The sequence below is a fragment of the Pelodiscus sinensis genome, chromosome 1 (assembly GCF_049634645.1).
Source record: "Pelodiscus sinensis isolate JC-2024 chromosome 1, ASM4963464v1, whole genome shotgun sequence".
In the NCBI taxonomy this organism is placed as follows: Eukaryota; Metazoa; Chordata; order Testudines; family Trionychidae; genus Pelodiscus; species Pelodiscus sinensis.
In genome coordinates this window covers 288,826,992-288,844,778 of record NC_134711.1, presented here as the reverse complement: position 1 = coordinate 288,844,778, position 17,787 = coordinate 288,826,992, and the positions used below count along the sequence as shown (strand labels likewise).

At 41.4% G+C, this 17,787-nt stretch overlaps 1 protein-coding gene across 1 annotated transcript in view; it reads right to left on the bottom strand.

The window, feature by feature from the left end:
- Positions 1-9,191: 9,191 nt before the first annotated feature.
- Positions 9,192-17,787, bottom strand: part of ITM2B (integral membrane protein 2B) — a 38,828-nt gene continuing 30,232 nt past the window's right edge. Inside the window, exons 5-6 of the mRNA XM_006122968.4 lie at positions 11,611-11,761; positions 9,192-10,249 (exon numbers count right to left, since the gene is read on the bottom strand). Coding sequence (XP_006123030.1) covers positions 10,161-10,249; positions 11,611-11,761 — 240 coding nt within the window. The 3' untranslated portion in view covers positions 9,192-10,160. The remainder of the gene's footprint in view (positions 10,250-11,610; positions 11,762-17,787) is intronic.

The window sequence follows — 17,787 nt, the reverse complement described above, 5'->3', positions numbered from 1 at the left end:
AGACAGCGCTATGTTGGTTGGAGAGCTTCTCCCAGGGACATACCTATCATCTCTTGTGGAGGTGGAGTTAAGCTGACAGGAGAGCTGAGCGCTGACCCATCTGCTTAGAGCAGTGTTCCTCATTGCAAGACCCACCAGCCAATGAAAACTCCTGTAGACTCTGAGCCTAGCTACAGTTCCCTCTAAGCTGTTCAGCCATGCAACAGGCTATAAATAGCTGTATAGCAGCTCTAAAGGGCCATGCTACAAGAACCTAGAAAGGAGAATGATAAGGGTGGGTGGGAACTGGGGAGGGGAGAAAGTTGGGGCTGGCAGGACAGTTGTGTCTCCCCCCCCCGGCCTGGGAGCCTGCTGCTGTTAGGAGAGAGACAGGCCCTTCCTCGAGAGCTCCAAGCTGCTTGCTGGTGGCAGGGACGAAACGCTCCTTCCTCCAGAGCTCCATGCTACTTGTCGGCGGAAGAGAGAAAGACACCCCTTTTCCAGAGCTAGATGCTGCCAGCAGGGTGAAGACTGGAGGGAATCCTCTGGCCCCAGCCACAGAGCAGCTTGCCTGCACCCTAAATTCACACATGGGAACAGACACACTTTAGCTCAGCCTTTTGCATTATTTCACTCTTTAAAAGCTTACTTGCATAGATTCCTTTGTAATTCCATGTATTTTCCTGGTTAATATTTTATAAAAGGCACATCATTTTATTGTACAAGTAGACTTTGTTTTAGTTACATGAGTGGCTCTAACATTACATCATTAAGGAACAGTAAGCAGTATGTTAATTTAGTAGTTGATGGGACTCTCACATTGAAGTTTTTTTTGCCAAAGTGGCCCCTGCTTCAAAAATAGTGAAGAGCACTAGATTAAATCATCTTCCCCAAAAGCACAACAGCAACATGGTGAGAGGTAAGGGACTCTTTGCATAGACCAGATTGCTGGCTTTCAGTCTTAGATTGTCAACTCTTCAGGGCAAAGATAATGACATCACATGCTTGTAAAGCTCTGAGCACAATGACCTGTCAGAATTGGAGTTTCTAGTCACTACTGTAGTTAGACTGTAAATTAGCAGACTATCATAGAATCTCACTGAGGGGTGATTCTAGGTGAATCTGAAAACAACTAAAGACAAATGTTTTGCTTGGCTGTTGATAAATAGAGGTCCTGATCCTGCTCTCATTAATGGGAGTTTTGTTAGGAACTTCAATTTGAATCAGGATAAAGCTCATAAGTGCAGGAGAGAGAACTTTCTTGGGGGTTGATCCAATATTGTGAAAGGAACTCCCTCAAGAACTAAGGACCATCACAAACTTCAACATGTTCTGGCCAACGTGCCTGGAGCATTTTCTAGACCTGCCTTTTCTAAAAAGCACATAGCAACAACAGTGCCTGGTGTATAAATATTATATATTTATTAAAATGCCAAAATAGGACTCCACATTTTCCCCCTTGAGATAGTGTGTCAACAAACACACAAGACAGCTATTAGTCTCATAAAAGGTGTCATGATACTATGGCATTGAGTGTGGAAAAGGATATAGGATAAGTTTTAGGGATTTTAACTCTATTGACACACCTGAAGTAAAGTTTAGCCATTTACTCACCATTCTCATGTGCACAGGTCATCATTCAACCCAGAGAGCTGAAACCACAAATAGCTCTGCAAGGGAGCAACTCACATACTGTATACTCTTTCAGTTGGAACAGTGGTACAGATATGCACAAGCCAGTCTTATCACTTTGCCACAGCCAGGTCTCTCAGGCCTTATTTCTATGCAGATTTCATACCAGTATTACCATTTTGTGTGTGTTTACTGAAGTTATAGTTGTAGACCCCCCTACTCTGGTGTGGACAATTATACAGATATAAAAGGTACCTTTTACCTATATTCATTTTCTTTATAGAAATAGTTATTCCAGTATACCCAGTATTCCATTTATACCCAATATAACTTCATCCTGCACAATCAGCTTCACCTAGGTTGTCTGAAGACCCTGATGAAGATAAGATTGTAAGACAAGGTCCCAGATACTCCTACAAGCAGAAGTTCCAAGCATTTATACATTAATGGGCAGGCCATGTCAACAGAGTATTAGATAAGTGACTATCAGAGAATTTACAGCAAATTAAAGGAAGGAGGCCAGGAAACATGTCAAGGAGGCCCTTAAATTATCCTTCTGGTGTTTCAACATTGACCAATAATTTTGGAAAGATCTCACTTGTGATTGTTTTACCTGGAAAAGCCTTATCCATACTGGAACTACGCGGGGTAGGGGAAGAGAAGTATAGAGCCAAAGCAGAAGCTCCAGTAGCATGAATCTCAATGCAGCACGTCTGCTGTTAATCATGGAACACACAGCAGCATTTCTTGTTAAGTGTGCCACCAACAATTCAAAGCTCAAATTGGCCTGATTAGTCACTCGAGTGGTCACAAAAATCAAGCCAACTGGTTAGTGATTAACAGGAGTGTGGCAAGCAGGATACGAGAAGTCATTCTTCTGCTCTACTCTGCGCAAATTAGGCCTTGTTTGGAGTACTGGGTCCAGCTTTGAGCACCACATTTCAAAAAGGATGTGGAAAAATTGGAGATGATACAGAGAAGAGCAACAAAAACAATTGAAGGCCTAGAAAACATGAGTTGTGAAGGAAGACTGAAAGAATTGGGCTTGTTTAGTTTAGAAAAGAGAAGACTATGAAGGGACATGATAGGAGTTTTCAAGTATCTAAAAGAGTGTTACAAGGAGGAGGGAGAAAAATTGTTCTCCTTGGCCTCTGAGGATAGGACAAGAAGCAATGAGCTTAAATTTCAGCAAGGGAGGTTTAGGTTCCTAATGGTCAGGGTGGTTAAACACAGGAATAAATTGCCTAGGGAGGTTGTGGAATCTCCATTACTGGAGATATTCAAGTACAGGTTGGATAGACATCTATCAGGGATGATCGAGATGGTGCTTGGTCCTGCCGTGAGGACAGTGGACTGGAGTTGATGATCTCTAGAGGTCCCTTCCAGTTGTAGTATTCTATGATTCTGTGTCATGTTCATCTTTGAATTCAAAAGGATAAATAAAATCCATACGAGGGGGAGGTAAAACCACTTTAGTTATACCCACATACTTAAGTTCAAATTGTATATGTAGACAAGGCTTTCACTATTTCATGCCTTTCTCCAAAGTCTGAATTTTAGTTGGGAGAAAGATTTGAAGCAAATTTACAAGTCTAGAGTGGGGTTAATAAGTTACCTGCTGTGAGTATCATTAGACATCAGAGCACTAAATGGCACATACTAAGAAATACTAGAAAATAAAGTCAGTCTCACCTTAAAATAAAACAATGCAGCACGCGGCAATAGTAATACTTTGGTTGAGGGAACAAGGCTGCTGGGTAAATACAAAATTCTAGTTAATTAAGAGGGAGGGTGTTTGGGTATGGAAGGGAGCTTAGGGCTAGAACACAGGAGGCATTTTGGGGTGTGGGATCCAGGCAGCTCCTCACAAGCAGCAACATGTTCTTGCTGCTCCTAGGCAGAGGCACAGTCAGGCAACTCGGCACACTACCGTAGCCCACAGATGGCACCCCTGCAGTTCCCACTGGCCACAATCCATGGCAAATGGGAGCTGTAGAGCAGCAGAGTCCTGGTGGCCGTTCCTCTGAAAAGCATTGACTTCAGCCAGTGGAAGCTGCAGGGGAGGTGCCTGTGATCGGAGGTAGCATGCACAGCTCCATCTAGAAGCAACAGGGATATACTATCACTTGTGGGGAACTGTCTGAGGTGAGTGCAGCATTTCAAAACTCCTGCACCTCTACCCTCTGCTCCAAGTTCCTTCCTGCACCCAGATTCTCTCCCAGAGTCCATGCCCCCACCTAAAATCCAGGTTTATAGAGCTTTATGGTTGGTAACATGCTGGATAACACGGCTTTTATACTATTTGTGTAAAAGTGTGTGACAACAATGGGATTTTTTTTTTTTTGGCCAAAAAGGAAGCTCTCAATATTTATGTTTCCAACTTTATCTGTAAAATCAAATCCAAGCTAAGCCAAAGCTAGATGGCTGATGGACAAGAATGGTGAGTCATACAGTATACTCCCAGTCCCAAGACAGTTTTAAAAACTGAAGTTTTAATAAGCTTAGTATTAAAAACACACACAATCAGCCAATCCAACACAGCTTGCACAAGCCTTATTGTTTCTCAGTCCTTTCAGAGTGCAGCAAACTAGGGATGTTAAATATCGGTTAATTGAATAGTCAAGTAACCTCATGAATTCTTATCGGTTAATCAACTATTCTATAGTCCCTGGGGCCGGGCCCAGCAACTAGTGCACTCCAACCTTACTTCTGAGGAGCCCCCTGCCGCCCTGTGCTGCTGCCTTTAATATTAGAGACAGCAGCACAGAGTGGCAGGGGGAACTGGTCCATGAGGGGAGCCAGTTTAAAAACCAGTTCCCCTCGCGTACTGGCTGCCTGTTGCCCTGAGCTGCTACCTCTGATAATCAGATAGCAGCCCTGGGGAGGGGGAGAGGGACGGGGAGGGGCATGTCTCAGCTCCTGGACCCAGTGTGAGCTGGAACTGAGCCAAGCTACCTGCCCACCCAGGTGCTAATATACTAAGTAATATAATAATACTAATGTTTCTCTCAGTATATTACAGCATTCATGTTCATCTTCAGGACACAGCAACTGTGGTTCCTAATGTGCTTGCTATAGTTTTTCTTGGTTAAAACGAAACAACATATTTGATCAGAGGCATCATGCACTGATGGGTCTATTTAAGGTGACATTAGGCATCACAAAGCTATCACATTATTATCCCTCAAATCTGAAGTCAAAAGAAAACTCCAGACACACTGAGTAACAATCTGGGAACTGTACTGTGCTGTTCAACATATTCATAAATTATCTGGAAAAAAGTGTGAACAGCGCAGTGGAAAAATTTGCAGGCAATACAAAATTACTCAGGATAGTGAAATCTCAAGCAGATAGCAAGGCATTACAAAGCAACTTCACACAACTGTGTGATTGGACAACAAAATTCAAATGAATTCTGATTAAATTAATGTTGATAAATGCCAAGTAATGTACACTGAAAATCATAATCCCTTCTATACAGAATGGTAAAACTGTGCATGATAGGATCTAAACTAGCTCTTGCCATTCAAGAAAGGTCTTGGAGTCATTGTGCGGGAGTTCTCTGAAAACATCTGCTCAATATGCAATAGCAGTTAAACAAGCTTATAATGTTAGAAACCATTAGGAAAGGGGCATGTTAAGACAGAAAATATCAATTCTATTATAAATTCCATGATACACTAACACTTTGAAAATTCCATGTAATTAAGGTCATCCCATCTCAAAAATACTTATTAGAATCAGAAAGGTACAGAGAAGAGCAATAAAAATAATAATTTTTATTGTTATAGGGTAGAGAATGGCTTCCATATGAGGAGACATTAAAAAGGCTAGGTCTTTTCAGTTTGGAAAAGAGATGACTAAGGGGGTGTATGACAAAGGTCTATAAAATCATGAATAGAATGGAGAAAGTGAATAAGGAAATGAATTATTTACTCAGTCACATAAAACAGAAGAACCAGGAGTCAGCCAATGAAATGAATAAGTATCAGGTATAAAACAAAAGGAAGTACCTCACACAATGCACAATCAACCTGTGGAACTCATTACCAGGAGATGCCATGAAGACCGAAACTACAACTGTGTTAAAAAAATTAGATAAATTCACAGACGATGGATCCATCAATGGCTATTTGGCAAGGGGGTCAAGCGATGCAATATCATGCTCTGGATGCCCCTACACCTCTGATTGCCAGAAGCTGAATAATGGAAAAGATATCTCAATGATTACCTGTTTTGTTCATTTGCTCTCAACCAATAGGCACTGGCCACTGTTAGAAGACAGGCTACCGGGATGGATGGACCATCAATCTAACACCGTACAGCTATTCTTATAAGGTTAACCATTATCTTTTGTGGAGAACGGAAACAACGTGCACACAAATTGGCAGGACATGCTTCTAATCACATCAACATTACTCATGAAAAACATAGCTCCAAAAATGAACCAACCATTAGCCATTTCCTGACATTTATTTGACCTTTTTTTTGTAAACACACAAAATACAATATCCTGAAAGATTTTAAGTTAAATTATCCTTAATGAGTTTTTATTGATTTTCATGTGTATCTTACAACATCAAAAACAGTCTAATATTATTTTCAGAACTTATGATTACTTACATTTCCTACCACATATGAACACATCCATACTAAGAATAAATTGTCAATTAAACCAACTTTAGAATAAATAGATTACACTGTATACTTAAGAGAGCCTTCCTCTACAGCAAAACGCTTTTCCCTGACTCATAGTAGTCACAATAGCAGGAAGTTTGCTGGCAGAGTGTTTACAATTGAAGGAAGCTGTTCTGCATCCACATAATGTGTCCTCCCACAGTATTAAGAAAAGATCATTTGATAGAAAATGAGAAAACTCAGTCAAAACACTTTATATTAATGTGAAATATAGACACTCGTAATATTACATCATTAATTTTAAAGATAGGCATACATCAAGCAGCTAAATATTGGCATTTTTCTCTAAGTATTCCTGCTTTCTCATATATCAATGTCCAAAAATCAATATAGTAAATAGGATCTAGTTTCTATGCCCATGCCATAGTTTAAAAATGGACCACTGGAGGTTTATCTAGTTGCCTTTCATGAGGGAGCATGCTTTTTTTTTTAAAAAACTGAATCATTTCAAAATAGCAGTATTGAAAACAAGTCTTGGGCCAGAAACTTGAAGCTTATATGCCTAGAGTCCATAATTTGAGCGTCTAAATAGGTGGTCTGATTTTTAAAGATTATGAAAACCTACAATTTCTATCAGTTGCTCTGAGAGTTGTGAATGCAGTACTCAGGAAAAAGGAAAGAAAAAAAATCGAGCCATTTTCACTTTAAGTGACTAATTATGAATTTATGGGTCAGGTCCTCAGATGGCATATATCAGTTCATCTCCACTGCCTGTAATGGAGCTAAGCTGATTTACACCAGTTGAGAATGTGGGCTTAGATGTCTAACTTTGGGCTCCTAAAGTTGCTTTGCTACTAGTTTTTGAAATGTGAGTGTTCCATTTGCCTGTGACAAATGCAAGATATATATAGTGGGGGGGTTATGTTTTAAAGTATTAGAAAATGCTAATATCTTAGGTAACTTTATACTAAGATGTTTTATATGAGAGAAGTCAGAGCTTCTTCCATAGGGAATCTTTGTATTTGCATTTTATCAAAGCTACAAACATATCAAGGACTTAAAGTGCTTTATTAAACAGATAGCTTTAGAGCAGTTTAATATTTACTCCTGGGGGAATTTTTCATCCTGTGCAAGGTGCAGATTTCATACCTCCCACAGATTTATTGGCTCCCCTGTAGAAAAATGGAGGAGCCAATAAATCTGCGGGGTAACACAACCCACATGCCCATTCCACAGTAGCTTGGGCTCAGCTGCAGGGAGCATAGAGAAGACCTGGAGAGGTGAAGGAGGCTGGACATACATGGAGAAATGTTAAGAGGGTGGGGCTGGACACATGACTGCATGTGACTGGGGTGACAGACTCATTCCTTCCCTCTCATAGCTGTTGCTGCAACCTAGGCTTGGAGGCATTGGGCTGTATGAGGCAGGCTCTGACCCCCAAGATTGGTCTATTAAAAAGGCAGGCCACTCATGTTCATCAATTGTTTCCATTCCTAATCAGTTAAGGTTCCTTTACCTTGCCAGAGTGGTACAAAGGAGCATTATTGTAAATGACAAACTCAACTAGCAAGGTCTTCTGCTTTCTTTTTTTTCCTGTTCCAGGACGGCACTGTGGGGTTAGATTATAGTTTAGAATCTATTTTACTTATCCATTTTTAAAAATGCAGGACAATAATTAGCAAAACTGTACAACTTCCTTATGTGAAAACCTGTGCAATTTAAAGAGGCATTTTACTTTATATTACTTTTACTTGGGTGTTCTATAATTTAAATGAAAATCCAGGATAACAACTGGAATGCGGGGTCTTGGTTAACAAGTATTTCTAACTTAACCTTCATAGTTTTAGGAATACTGAAGTTATTGTAATCTTTTTCTGTATGGTAGTTTAAATTATCAAAATAAATTAAAACTTGAATGTGTATATCATGTTATTTTGACAAATAAAATATGCAGAATTTTACTTTTTTGTGGCAAAGGATTACTCCAGGATCAAACATTAACAGCCAACAAGTTTGCAAATATTTTTGCATACCTTTACAGTGGGCAGACAACCTTTTCTCCATAATTAGTATGAATGCTTCATATTGTGCAGCTATATGCAATATACAGATTTACAAATTGTACAACAATACATTATGGTGATGCAACAAAAAAAGGCTTTTTAAAATTAAAAGTTAGCTAACTATGAGAAGTAAACTAACCTTCTCTTATTATGGTAGGTGCCATGTAAAAAAATATAGGTAATTTAAATGGGTACTCATTTTAAATGAGCAGCCAAAATGTTAGTGTGCTTCTTGTTGATCTTCCATATTACAATGTAACATTTTTATTTAATTCCACCACACATCTAAAAAAAGCTATTGGTGGGACAAATCATCTAATTCTGACAAATTTCTGGAGAATATACGGCTTCCTTTGGGTACGTCTAGACTACATGCCTCTGGCGACAGAGGCATGTAGATTAGGGTACCGGACATAGTAAAATGAAGCGGCGATTTAAATAATCGCCGCTTCATTTAAATTTACATGGCTGCCGCGCTGAGCCGACAAACAGCTGATCAGCTGTTTGTCGGCTCAGCGCGATAGTATGGACGCTCCCCTGCCGACATCAAAGGTATTTGTCGACCACCCAGGTATGCCTCATCCCAGGAGGCATACCTGGGTGGTCGACAAATACCTTTGATGTCGGCAGGGGAGCGTCCATACTATCGCGCTGAGCCGACAAACAGCTGATCAGCTGTTTGTCGGCTCAGCGCGGCAGCCATGTAAATTTAAATGAAGCGGCGATTATTTAAATCGCCGCTTCATTTTACTATGTCCGGTACCCTAATCTACATGCCTCTGTCGCCAGAGGCATGTAGTCTAGACGTACCCATAATGTGGAACAAGCATTAATTTTTTCCCTAAATTAATTATAGTAAAAAAGAGAACCCAACAAGACTTTTAGACAAACAGGTTTGTAAGATTTATTTTCCATTGCACATACATGAATTATATACAAGTTAGTAACATAAGTTACTGCTTAATTTCCTTACATTTTCTAAAAGATCGTTACAGCAGATATTTGCCATATTAAAACATCATAATCTGAAAAGGTAAATACAACAATTAAAAAAAAATCGCACATTTTAGTGAGGGAAAATTCAAATACATGTTTGTCTAGATCAGGGCTGGTAAGAGCTGTCATCAGGCCCTGAGCAATGGGGGGTGGAGAGAGGGGCTTGGCTCCAGGCCCCCAGGAAGAGGCCAGACTAGAGCAGACAGCTGTCAGACTGCCAAGAGCATGCTGTACTTCCTCCACCCAGCCCTCAGCAATGCCCGGACAGCACTGAACAGAGCTCTGGCAGTGAATGAAAGGGCCTAGAGTTCCAGCCACTGCTACTGACTCCATAGTGGCAGTGATGACCAGAGCCTCAGGCCCTTTTAAATTCCCAGGCCCAAGGATGACTGGCCCTGTTATCTTCCCCTCCAGTTGGTGGCCCTGGTCTATATGCTGTAACAAATTATATAGCTAAGAATATTACAGTTAGAAGTAGTTCTTTCAGTCCATTTGTATATATTTTTCTCCAAGTTAATAATTCTTTTACTTAGACAAAACTGGCAGATATTTCAGAGACTTTATTTTCTTCCTAGTATTCAAGATGCATCACATAAAATGCACTAGTAACTAAGACTTTATACAATTGCTATTAAAATATAAAAGGGCACCACACTTGAAAATAAGAAAAAACCCCTAAAACATATTACTGATTTAAAATTTATCATGAGATGAAAAGTGTTGAAGATGTTCAACAATAAAGCCTTGCCTACTACTTACGTAAAAGATTTTTTTAAAATAAATCACTGCACACAATACAAATGGGGAATCATACTGTAATCTTTCAGTCTTCAGTTACAGTAATAGTCTTCATTACTGTTCACAAATGAGCGTCTCCATAGCAAACCTATTCTCAAAATGTCGGATCTTTCGGCAATTGTTGGCTTCACGTTTCTGAATTCCTGTTGAGCATTTGGGAAAAGAGGAGGGACAACAAATGAGACAGAGTGGTGCATTTTAGGAAGAACGGAAGTACTGGTGCATTTACTGTCAGAAAAGGGTACTAGAGGTTCCTCTTAATTCACTTTGAAACATCTAGGACAGACTGATCAACTTGCAATTCTGTTCTTTAGCCAGAACACGATTCTTTGTACATATGAAAAAATTGTACATACTATTGATATCAAATTTAGATTAATGGGCCAATCAATAGTCGATGCAATCTGCATCAACTATTTGATTAGTCAATAAGGGTGCCTTTGCCTCTGAAGTGTAGCAAGAGCCTCAGGATTGTTGCTACACTTCAAAGGTGAAAGCAGTGCAGGAACACGGGGTCAGCGGGGGACTCAAGCAGTCACCCCTACTGGCCCTGTACTCCCTATGGCATTTCAAAGCATCAGCATCACATGGAGCCCAGGGTCAGCTGGGGATTCTGAGCCCCCCAGTTGACTCTGGGCGCCACGCAGTGCTGCCATTTTGAAACACTGGAGGGAGCTTGGTGTCAGGCTCCACGCAGCATTTCAAAGTGGCAGTGTCGCACAGAGCCCAGTGTCAATTCTGACAGTTAATAGTTACAGTTGATAGAAACCATTATTGTTAACTTTATATTTATATTGCAGGTGACTAAAAATCTTCTGCCAAAATATATTTTCAACAAAAAATGGCTTTTCAACTAAATACATTGAGAAAATGTATACCATAGACAGACTGACAGACATTAATGAAAATTTAAATCAAGACCCCACCACCGTGCAAACACGCAGAAGCTTCAAGGTGCCAATGACAGCAAGAACACTCTAAATTTTAATCAGCGATATTGTCAAACATAGCAGGCTGTTTACTGACCAGAAACTAGTGATGTCAACATGTGCTGGTGTACAGTTAACAGATAAGCCCGACTCATCAGTTAACCCACACAGTTACACACAAGGAGGCAGGAGCCGTTGCGCGTGGGGAACCGTGGAACTGCGGTACTGCCTCTCACTCCAAGGCACTGGGGGTGAGAAGGGCAGGCGGGAGCTAGTGCTCACAGGGAACTGGCTTTCAAGCTAGCTCCCCACACGTACCGGCTCCCGCCAAACTGTTTGGTGCCCCCGCCCCCATCCCTGCTACTACCTTCGTATACAGAGGCAGAAGGGAAGGAAACAGGCAAGAGCAGGTGCTTCCCATGAGCACCATCTCCCACCTGCCCCCCTGCTTATAATCATGTAACCACTGAAAATTTCAGTGGTTACACGTTGACAAAAATAAAAACATTTTAACATCCCTACTAGAAACGTCAACTGTTCCACCAACACAAGATAACTCTTTCAAGGGACTTTACCTTTCATAGTTTCTTTGCGCTGAAGTTTATAGGTTTCCTTGCCACGGCACAGGCGATAAATAAAGAACCCCAGCTGATCCACATTTTCAATGCGATCAGTAACAATCATCTGTTCATGAATCAGATAGGACTGAGGCAAGTATGTTCCAGCCTACATTAACAAAAGGCAACAGCTCATCATCAGAAGAGCAATCATTCATTCTTCAACTACTAAGTACATTCAAGATCATTCAAATCAATTTTATATAATCTCAAACAGCAGTAGTTCTATACAAATGAGGATTTGCAGTTTTGCAGACTTTCAAAATACATAGTACAGTACATATAGAATTTTCTTTTAAACATAAGGTATTTGAGTGTGTTTTAGTGCAGATATTTATTTAGGAGATAATAAAATAATATAAAATGTCACATTTTCACAACGGGAGACGTTGACACACAGTGTTCTTCCATTACAGTAATTCAATCAGTATCAGGTGGGGGGAGGGCTGGTTCAGAAGAGAAACAAACTTTTTCCAATTAAGGTTCACTCCTGTGGCCAAATCTTGCAGCCCTACTCACTAAACACCATCACTTACTAGCTAGTAGGGTTGTGAAAGGTTAACCAATTAAACAAGTGATGCTTACTGGTTTCAGTTAACCAGCGGGAGCTGAAGCAGCTCTCCACCCACCATGGGCAGAAGGCTGCTCCAGATACCCAATTACAACCTTTTTCTATAAGGTTTATTGAGAAACAATCCTACTCTAGGTTCGTCCTATTTTTCTGGCTCATTTTGATTCAGTCCAGGGATGAAAGTAACTTAAATTTCTTACAGGTACTATCGTATCATACCTCCCTCCCCTTGGTGCAGAAGGTTGGGGGAGGAGGGATTGTGATAAATTTCTTACTGGTACTGTTGTATCACAACCCCACCCCCAACTTCAAAGGGGGTTGTGATACGACAGTACCAGTAAGAAATTTAAGTGTGGGGTGGAGTGTGTGTGTGTGGGGTGGAGGGGCTTAAGGCAGAGAGTTGGGGAGTGTCAAGGTGTAGGGGGCTCAGGGCAGGAGGTGTGAATGTGGAGGTGGTATAGGAGATTGGGCCGGAGCTTAGAGATGTGGAGAGCTCAGGGCAGGGGACTGGGTATATGGGGTGTGTGTACAAGAGTCAGGGTTGTGAGTGAGGAAGAGATCAGGGCTTGAAGTGGGAATGTGGAGTGGTGCCGGGGGCAGGACAGGGGGAGTTGAGAGTGTGTGGGAGTAGAGCAAGGAGGCTGAAGCAGCTTGCTGTTCCCTTTCCTGTCCCTGTCAGGGAGCAAGAGCCAAGCATACATCTCATCTGCTCCTTGCCTTTCCCAGCCAAAAGGAAGAGGAATGCAGCAAACTGTGTACTTTCCCCTCACTCCCTGACAGTGACAAAGGGGCACAGCCAGCAACGTCCCTGTATGAATTCAGGAGGGGGAAAAAGCCCTAATGGACACCTGGGAGATGGGAAGCTTGGGACTGGGGCAGTCCTGGATGAGGGGCATGCACCCCGTCAGCCCCTTTCACCTACCTGGCTGACTGCTGCTTAATGTGCCAGCCTATAGCAGAGCCCAGGGAGCCAAGTTGGGAGCATGCACTGCTTCCTTCTGCAGCTGAGTGCCCCAAATGGCTGGTGCTTTTTTACCAGTGTGGCGCACCACGTAACTTTCATCTCTGGATCAGTCTCTTCCAAAATTTGCTGATTAATGTGAATTTTGAGGACTGTATTTGATTTGGTGATTTGGTCTTTCTTGTGTTTGGTTTTATGAGAATCAATCCCATTGCAGGCACATCCTGTTTTCTCAGCACAACCAAACCCTTATGTTTTACGTTGTGATAAAAGGAAGCCATACACCAAATTTGGTGGTCCTAGTTCTTACCATTTAAGAGGAGTTCTTGATCAGACAGACTCAGTCTCTAACAGAGTGTTTCTTAAACTATATTCCACAGAATACTGGTGTTCCATGAACAACTCGCAGGTGTGCCGCAACCTCTTCTTTGTTTTTGTTACTTCTTTGGAGTTTTTCTTTTGTGACAACAATTTTTTTTTGAAAAAAAATTGTCATAGATGTTCCTAGAGTATTTTCTAATTAAGGAAGTTTTTCTGCTTTTCTCAGCGGCTGACAGAAGGCTGCTTGGGACATGCAGCACTTAAAGGGGCCATAAACGCATTTCGGTCTGACCTCCTGAGGTCTCCCAGGTTACTCCCCCCGGGTATTTTTTGTTCCCTCAACAAATTTTCCCTGGTGTTGCTTCTTTTTTTAAGAAGCCATCTGGCAAACCTAGGTGTTCCGCATAAAAAGTATTATTGTTTGATGTTCCATGGTCTCAAAAAGTTTAAGAAACACTGCTCTAACATATATAGTAGATAATGTTTTAATAATCAGTCTTTCAAAAATGTGATTGAATAGAAATAGATTCCATTTTGTACTATTCCTATTTATGATACTAAAGAAGAGGAAGTTTTTAATCTATTTTTCACTTGTGTGTTCAAACACTTAAGCTACTTGCAAAAAGTACCTTGGGATCCAAAAGAAACTGCTACACTGCATCCAGAAAATTACATTAGCATAGAATTTAGGATTTTTATTTTTATTGTCAATAAGCCACTTATGAGTTTCTATTACAAACGAGAGATTAAGTACAACAATGTTTTTTCAGTTCAGCCAGCATGTTCAAACAAGCTGATTAAGTGCTGTTCTTGTTAGCACCAAGGTAGTGGTTATATAATAGTTACTCTAGATGTGGTCAAGAATATTTCTACATTTCAAAGAGGCAAACATAAATGAATTGTTTTTTAGCTGACCTTATAAGTTCATGAAACAACAGAAAGCCTTCTAATTTAAACAAAGCATTTAGAAGTTAAAAGATCCTCCAAGTTCAGGTGAAAAGATTGTTTCTGTTAAGACACTGCATATTAAAAGTACATCATATGGTAAATTACAATCTAAAAAAAAAAATCTACTATACATTTGAGTTTGTTTGATTGTTTGCTTGCTCAAGAACTCCTCCTAAACAGTAAGAGTTAGGACCATCACATTCAGTATACAGCTTCCATTTATCATCACTTAAAGCAAGGTAAAGGTTTGGAAAATGCAATGTGCCTGAAATGGCATTGCCTCATAAAACCAGACCAAAAAAAAAAGAGAGAGAGAGAGAGAGAGAGAGAGAGAGAGAATCACCAGGCAGAGACTGGCTAGGGGTACCGCACTCCTCCCATCCGGGACTGCCCCAGTCTCTAGCCTCCCACCCTCCAGGTTAACTTCAGGGAGAGTGAGGGGAGCTGAAGATCCTCCTCCCAATTTGTATGGGAACATTGCTGTCTGTTCCCCTTTGTCAGACAGCAAGTGAACAGTTTGCTACATTCCTCACTCTGACTGGGGAGAACAAGGGTCAGAGAAACCTGAACCTGCCCCAGCTGCAGGGACATGCATCCCTCCCCTGGCCATGCCTGATGGAGATGCAGTGGCCATGGAGAGGCACTTTTCACTTGGCCCTAAGCTTCTGCAGTTACAGAGGGCTAAGGTAGCCCTCTCTCCCTGGGGCAGCCTTCATACTAAACCCTTCCCTCTTCCCCAGCCCTACTCAAGAGCAAGGATTTAAATGAAGAAAAAAAAATAATTGAGTTAAGGACATGAGCAATGTCAGGTAAATCTACTAATATGTAATATAAGAAAAACTGACTGCCCTCTACTATAGTTTTAAGGAAATTATGCACTCTCACACAAATGCTTTAATTACATATTAGAGATGGGGAAAATCATAGCTATAAGTTATTCTTGGAGAATATTTGCCTCTCTCTCTCTCTCTCTTTTTCTCTCTCTCTCTCCCTCTCCCTCCCCTTCAGAATTTTTTGAAGTGGTGTCCCAGGTTTCACCAGAATGGGCGGGGCCGGGATACTCCCTGCTTCCTCACCCACAGACCAAGGTGGGGGAGTGCCCTTGCCGCCCCCCCCCCCGAGGTTCCCATTAGGCACCCATGCTCCTGGCAGTGGGAGGAGACTTTGCACATTCCCCCCTTCTACTTCCAGCCAATCAGGGCTTAGGGCAGGGGAGCACACAAAGCCTCCTCCTCCCCTGCCAGGAGCGCGTGGCACTTCTAAGCACTGTGCACTGCTTGCAGGGCGGGGGCAGGGCAAAATAAACTTCGCATGCTCCTCCTGCCCCCAAGCCAATCAGGGTTTGGGGACGGGGGAGCACGCAAAATCTCCTCCCGCCCTGCCAGGAGCGCATGGCACTTCTAAGTGCTGCATGCTCCTGACAGGGTGGAAGAAACTTCGTGCGCTTCCCCCTGCCCACAGGCCCTAATTGGCCTGGGGGCAAGGGAGCGGCAGGGCCCCCATGGAGGCCCTTTTGCCCACCCCTGATCTAGCTGGACCTTTTGTACATCACAAGCCAATAAGTTTCACATAGTTTTTTCCCCTATACTGATTCTACCAACTTGTGTTTGGCTCAAGTATACCTTCCAGAAAGGCATCTAGTCTTCACTTGAAGAAATCAAAAGATGACTCCCTTGGTATTTTGTTCCAATAATTAAATCATCCTCATTATTAAAAACGTGCATCTTATTTTACATATGAATTATCTAGCTTTAACTTCCATCCATAGTTCTTGTTAGGTATCTCCCCTAGGTTAAAGAGCCCTTTAGTACCCCCCCATATTTACTTATATACTGTAATTAAGTTTAGCAGAACTCTGTTATTTATTTATAATTTTAATAGAATATCTAAGTTTATTTTTAAGCTGTTTTATTTTGTATTGATTTAAATTTTCACAGTTGTAGAAATAATTATAAATAATAGTAAATACTTTCATTAAATAGTTATTGCTGGACATTGCAACATGTGTTGATTTAAATATTTAAAGCTTTATAACTGTTATAACACAAATTGTCAACATCACATGTAAAAACAAAGAAAATATCCTTAAATCAGATTCTAATAGTTTTCAAGCAACATTTTTCTTACTTTGCCTATCTGTACATTTTTATTATCTTTGATAGAAATATTTTTGTTGGTTTGTGTGTGCTGAAATTGACATTTACTAATAAAATCTAATCCTTGCAAGTCTACCTGTAATCAAGTCACCTCTTGATCTTCCTTCTGATAAAACTAAATTAATTGAGTTCCTTATCTCGTTCAGCATAAGGCATTTTCTCCAGCCCTTGATTTTTGTTTTTTTGGGGGGTTTCGGCTCTTTTCTCCATCCTCTCCAATTTTTCAATGTATTTTTTAAAACATGAAGACTAGAACTGTATGGTAGGGATGTAAGCGAGTAGTCAACTAGTCTACTACCCGATTAACCTAAGCTTATGGGGTAGCTGAGTCAACTACTTGCATTCCCCCTCCTTTGCTGCCTCTTCATCAGAGGAAGCCAAGTAGGTGTGTGTGTGGGGGGGGGGGGTTGTTAAATCAGGAGCCGGTTCTGGGGGAGCCAGCTTAAAAGCTGGTTTCCCCAGCACCGTCTCTGAAGTGCTGTCTCCTCTCTCATGCTGCTGCCTCCATCAGAGGCAGCAGTGTTCAGGGCTGGGATAGGCAGGGGAGGTTGCCACAAAGCCTACTCCGCATGGAAAGGGGCTGCTGCTGGAGCAGCCTCTGCCCAAGGCCAGCATAGGCCAATGAAGACAGGGGCTGCTCCAGCTGGATAGGCAGCCTGGCACAATTCCGGCTCGTGCCAGGTCCAGGACCTACATTCACTGCAGCTGTTCAGTTTAAATGTAGAAGGAGCCAAACTGCGTTGTGTGCCTACTACATTTAAACTGCAGAACTACAGCAAGGGTAGCGCCTCCTGGATCCAGCGCGAGCCGGGACTGAGTGCCTTCCCTTATTGAGTAATCATATAGTCAATAAAAATTCTATTGGCTACATGATTAGCCAATTATCCACTTCTTAACATCCTTACTGTAGAGAGTATCCCAGGAGGACCTTCATCAATGACACACACAGAAATAAAATCACCTCCCTATTCCTACTCACTACTTCTCTGTTTATACATCCATCGATTGCATTCGCCCCTTTTTCCACATCTCCACACTAGGATCTTATATGGATCTTTTCCCACATCTCCACACTAGACCTTTTTATGGAGTTACTTTCCATGACCCAGTTCCGTATTCAGTGGGTACAGACTGTATTCCTTATTCAAAATGTATCCCTTTTTATTTAACTATATAAA